This window comes from Vicia villosa, unplaced genomic scaffold, assembly GCF_029867415.1.
Source record: "Vicia villosa cultivar HV-30 ecotype Madison, WI unplaced genomic scaffold, Vvil1.0 ctg.000494F_1_1, whole genome shotgun sequence".
Taxonomy (NCBI): domain Eukaryota; kingdom Viridiplantae; phylum Streptophyta; class Magnoliopsida; order Fabales; family Fabaceae; genus Vicia; species Vicia villosa.
In genome coordinates this window covers 281,742-286,133 of record NW_026705239.1, presented here as the reverse complement: position 1 = coordinate 286,133, position 4,392 = coordinate 281,742, and the positions used below count along the sequence as shown (strand labels likewise).

The following is a 4,392-nucleotide window of genomic DNA, read 5'->3' as shown; positions in this document are numbered from 1 at the left end:
TATAGTTCTTGGGGTTCGGGAACTCCTACAAGTATTTTAAGGTAAAAAATATTTCTCTCATTATTGTATTGCACAATCTAGCACATAATTTTCAAGCGGTTACAAACTCTCTTACAGGGCTATAACATTTTGCCAATGTTTCAATTATTTAATTAAGCGGATTACAGATCATTGGACATTTAAAAATGACAAATTGCAAATTCTACCACTTCTTGACCCTGTATTACATCATCTATTTGTTGGCAATTTGAATGATTAGAAGAGTAGAGTGTTCTGCTTAACTATTTGGCCATTAAAGGTCAATGACAAAAAAGAACCGCATATTACAGCAAGTGCTTTGTTTGTTTGAAAATGTTAATCTGACTGAACATTATGAATCGGGTCGCCAAAAGCTTTTCTTTGCACAGAGCATCCCCTCTTGGTTTTTGGAAGTTTTGGAGGTTATTTCCCAGTTAATAGATTTGATCAAATTCTCCACTTCATCGACAACACTAAGATCATCGCGGACAACCAAATGGCCACCTGGTCTAAGTACTCTATCCACCTCTGCTATAACAGGAATCAGTTTGCACCTGAGAAGCCAAAACGTTATATTCAAACCCAAATTAATATGGTGCAAATTCTCAAGCCACGTTATAATCAAACCCAAATTAATTTGGTGCAAATTCTCGAGCCTACTGAAAAATAGTAGAAAAATGAATACCTAGTCTTTAGATTTGAGAAAAGTTGATCGGCATGCAAAAGATCATAAGTTCGTGGATATGTGCTGAAGGATTCACACCAATCATGGTACATTCCAATAAGGCCTCGCTCATAAATGATTGGAAGTGTATCTCCAGCATCTACATTTACCACATTAAATACCCATAGAGGAAGATCCTTCAAAGCTGCTGCAAATCTACACACAGAACATAACTGATAATAACCCTTCATGGATCAATGATATTTGTCATAGTGGACCTTTTGTTAGGAGTAAAACTAGATGTAATTTAAATCATACTTAAAATAGTTGTAATACTTACCCTCCATATGTAGCTCTCATGTCCATGACATTTCTCACGTTTGGCCAGTCAACACCCATAACTCTAAGTTCGAATACAACGTTTTTCCAACGTACACTATCCGCTGCAAAATTCTGAGTAGATAATTTTTCACCCTCTGCATCGTTTAGCCAATATGGTGCTTTTTGTAGTCTTTGAGGCCAAACTTCTGGCCATTTAGCACCTCTTTCAGTCTGGTCACCAGGCAACTTATGCATGCAAGCTTGTAGAGGCACATACCTATAGTATATTAGGTAAGTCAATAACAAAACCTTTACAAATATGAGACTTTTCATGTATGTAACAGTTTTTAATGAGAGGGATTTACCAGGCAGCATTTGGATCATCATCATCTTTACACATTGGAGGTTGGCTTTGTTCTCTCTGCTCATAACATTCATTGGAGGAAGTTTTGCGGAAGAAGGCTGCACCAACTTGGTTCAGAGTATCATTTTTTATGGTCACAAGGTCCCAACACATGGACTTAGTTAAAGCTTTCATTTCTGAAAGAAAATAACAATATATCAACACCTATAAAAATTCCATCTCATTACTTGCACAACAAAGATAAGATAAGTTATGTATCATACGTTTCCATATCTCCACATCTTCCTCGAGAGTTTGGTACACAGGTGTGGCAGACCATACAAAATAACCACCTGGTCTAAGAACTCGGTTCAATTCCAAAAGCAACATACCACCTGCAACATAGAAAAAAAGAGTTGATGCAATTAGAAGTTATTGATAACTTCAAAGAAAGAAAAAAATGTTGTAATGGAAACAACCTTCTTCATGCCAAGGTACTCGACAACGCGCACAATGTATAAGATCGAATACACGACTTGGAAATTGCAACCTTTGAGTGCCCATGACAGCAGAAATGGCTGGTATTCCTCTCTCAAGTCCAAACTGAACTTGTGCCTCATGTTCATCTTTAGGAGCAAAAGACATAGCAATAACATCTCTTTCAAATAAGTAACCTCCAAAACTACCAACTCCACACCCAACATCTAATATCACCCTTGTATGCTTCCCCCATGCAATGTCTGGTTGTGCCTGAACAATAATAGTTAACCAATTATTTTCAAGTGAAATGAGTTATGTAACACCAATATTTTTGAAAATAGTGTGTTCATGTGAGTGTCAGACACTAACACGTGTTGTTACGTTTAATTATTTATTTTTTCAAATTACTACTAGCGTCGACGTGTTAGTGTCAATGTGGTTCCGATATCCGTTATATCATATATGTAATACCTAGTTAAGAAAATTAATTATTACCTGTTGAAGAAAATCAATATAGTGGAGAGCACCATGAATGAACTGAGTGCCACCTCCAGGGAATGTCAAGAACTCACCCATCAACTTCACCCAATTTTGATGTCCCTTCACCTCAGCTAGCTTAACATGTGGTACATTGTGGTACCATATCTAAATCACAAAAACATCTTTCAGTGCAATGAACATTTATTACTAATTTTACATAAAGTAGAATCTTAAATTTGAAGGGTATATATAAGAGAACCTTATCTCTACTACCAGGCCATGGAACATGTATTTTGTATCCTTGAGGAAGTGAGACCAGACAAGTTGGTGCATCCTCAGGGCAATGCCTCTCTCTATGTTCAAAGTGTTTTCTATGTGAAGTCTTCAAATACTTTTCATTATCCAAACATGGAATATAATCAGCACCAGATGTTACATTACAGATAGTCCACTTGAAATCTTTCCCTTCTTGATCAACAACACTACTACTACCACTACTTCCACCTGATTCATTGACGTTTTGTCTCTCCTTTTCACCTCGAGACTCGTCTGCTTGTGTCGACCATTGTTTCTTCAATTCCTTCCTCGACTTCCTCCTCTTCCTCTCGGGTTTCGGCTTCTCTACTGACACCGCTTCCTCATGACTCTCATTTTCTTGTTCTTTTGGTTCGTCGACTTTAGACATCTTGACCTCGTTTTCGCCTTTGTCTTCCTTTAACTGCTGTTCGTTCGCTTCATCTTGAGCTTCTTGTTGCTGATCGCCCTTTGCATTCACTTCATCTTTCTCCGACACAATGATTTTCTGATCATTGTTTGAATTTCTCGGCTCCTGATTCTGAGCGAACGAGCTTTTATCTTCTTGTTTTGTTTGTTCATTGTTGTTTGTATTGACAACATTGTTAGCATCATCGTTTTTGATTGCATCATCCGGTAGATTACCTGGATTGTCTCCAAACACAGTAGTAGTTTCCTTCTGATCTTGGTTCTTTGTGCTAGTTTCTGATGTCAAACCATTGTTCGTAGTTTCTGATATCGAATCGTCAATATTATTATTGGCATTGGTTGTTCTTTCAGATGTGGTTGAATCATCTAAGTTATATTTGGCGTTGATTCTCTTTTCAGATGCCAATTCATCCGAGTTATTATTGTTATTGTTGTTGTTATCGTCGTCATTGTTGTTGTTGGCCGTGGTGGTTTGATCATTGGAAGAAAAATCATTGGTGGTGGAAGTATCAACAGCCGAATGTGTTTTCGGCGAAACGACCGAGTTTGAAGTTAGCATCCACACACCTAAGACACATAGTGCAATGAAAACTAATGTTGTTAAGGTTGATGTGTAAGATGATGATGTTGATGATCTTCGATTACGTGACTTGATAGGAGGTGCCATAGATTATTTGTTGTTGATTGTGAAGAAAGTGGAAACGGGGAGTGGTGTGAGAGTGAAATTGAGTTATTTTGAGTGATGTTTGTGGAGGAAAGGAAGTGGAATGTGATGTTCTTAATTTGGAAAGTTGGAAATTATCAATGATCCAAAGGAGACGGAGTAGGGAATTTGTTTAAGACATAATTGGTTACTATGTTTGGGAGTAAATGGAAATACAAAGGAAAAACATATGGTTTATTTTGGTCGCTTGGTTTTCTATTACACCTTTTTATATGTCATCTGTCTTTTCTTTTTATCAGTCGTCGTCTGTTTCTCAAAGTATATAAAACAGTGTAAAATATATATTTACAAATATTTAGTTTTCCCTTATATCTATAATATAAGAATATTTACAAATATTTAATGTTTTCTTATATTTATAATATAAAAAAAACTAATGACGTTGGAAAATATAATTTAAACCTTTCTTCTTTACCTTCTACCTCATTGATTTGGGATAAATTGCGTCCAAATTTATTTTTGTAATTAATTTGTATTTTTTATTACAACTTATATGTAGTTACTATATAATTGTTACAAATTACAAAGGCGTTTGTATTTAGTAGTTGAAGTATGACAAAATGATAATTGACAAAATACACTTTTAAGAACAAAAGTACTTGATTACAAACAACCATATTTATTACGGGTGGCAAAACA

The 4,392-nt window shown here is 35.9% G+C and overlaps 1 protein-coding gene across 1 annotated transcript; it reads right to left on the bottom strand.

Annotated features, from left to right (window-relative positions):
• Nucleotides 1-322: 322 nt before the first annotated feature.
• Nucleotides 323-3,696, bottom strand: LOC131628999 (probable methyltransferase PMT27). Its single transcript, XM_058899802.1, has 8 exons — nucleotides 2,566-3,696; nucleotides 2,322-2,471; nucleotides 1,826-2,096; nucleotides 1,631-1,741; nucleotides 1,369-1,543; nucleotides 1,023-1,280; nucleotides 696-898; nucleotides 323-576 (listed from the first exon to the last, which is right to left on the bottom strand). Exons 1-8 carry the CDS (start codon nucleotides 3,694-3,696, stop codon nucleotides 371-373), a joined length of 2,505 nt encoding a protein of 834 aa, XP_058755785.1. The 3' UTR covers nucleotides 323-370.
• Between the last annotated feature and the right edge of the window lie 696 nt (nucleotides 3,697-4,392).

Excerpts from the sequence above, each read along its gene's own strand:
- LOC131628999 (XM_058899802.1), bottom strand. The coding sequence starts at position 3,696 with ATGGCACCTCCTATCAAGTCACGTAATCGAAGATCATCAACATCATCA. Across the intron at positions 2,097-2,321 it reads ATATTGATTTTCTTCAACAG|GCACAACCAGACATTGCATG; the intron begins GTAATAATTAAT and ends ATTATTGTTCAG. Across the intron at positions 1,544-1,630 it reads AGATGTGGAGATATGGAAAC|AAATGAAAGCTTTAACTAAG; the intron begins GTATGATACATA and ends ATTTTCTTTCAG.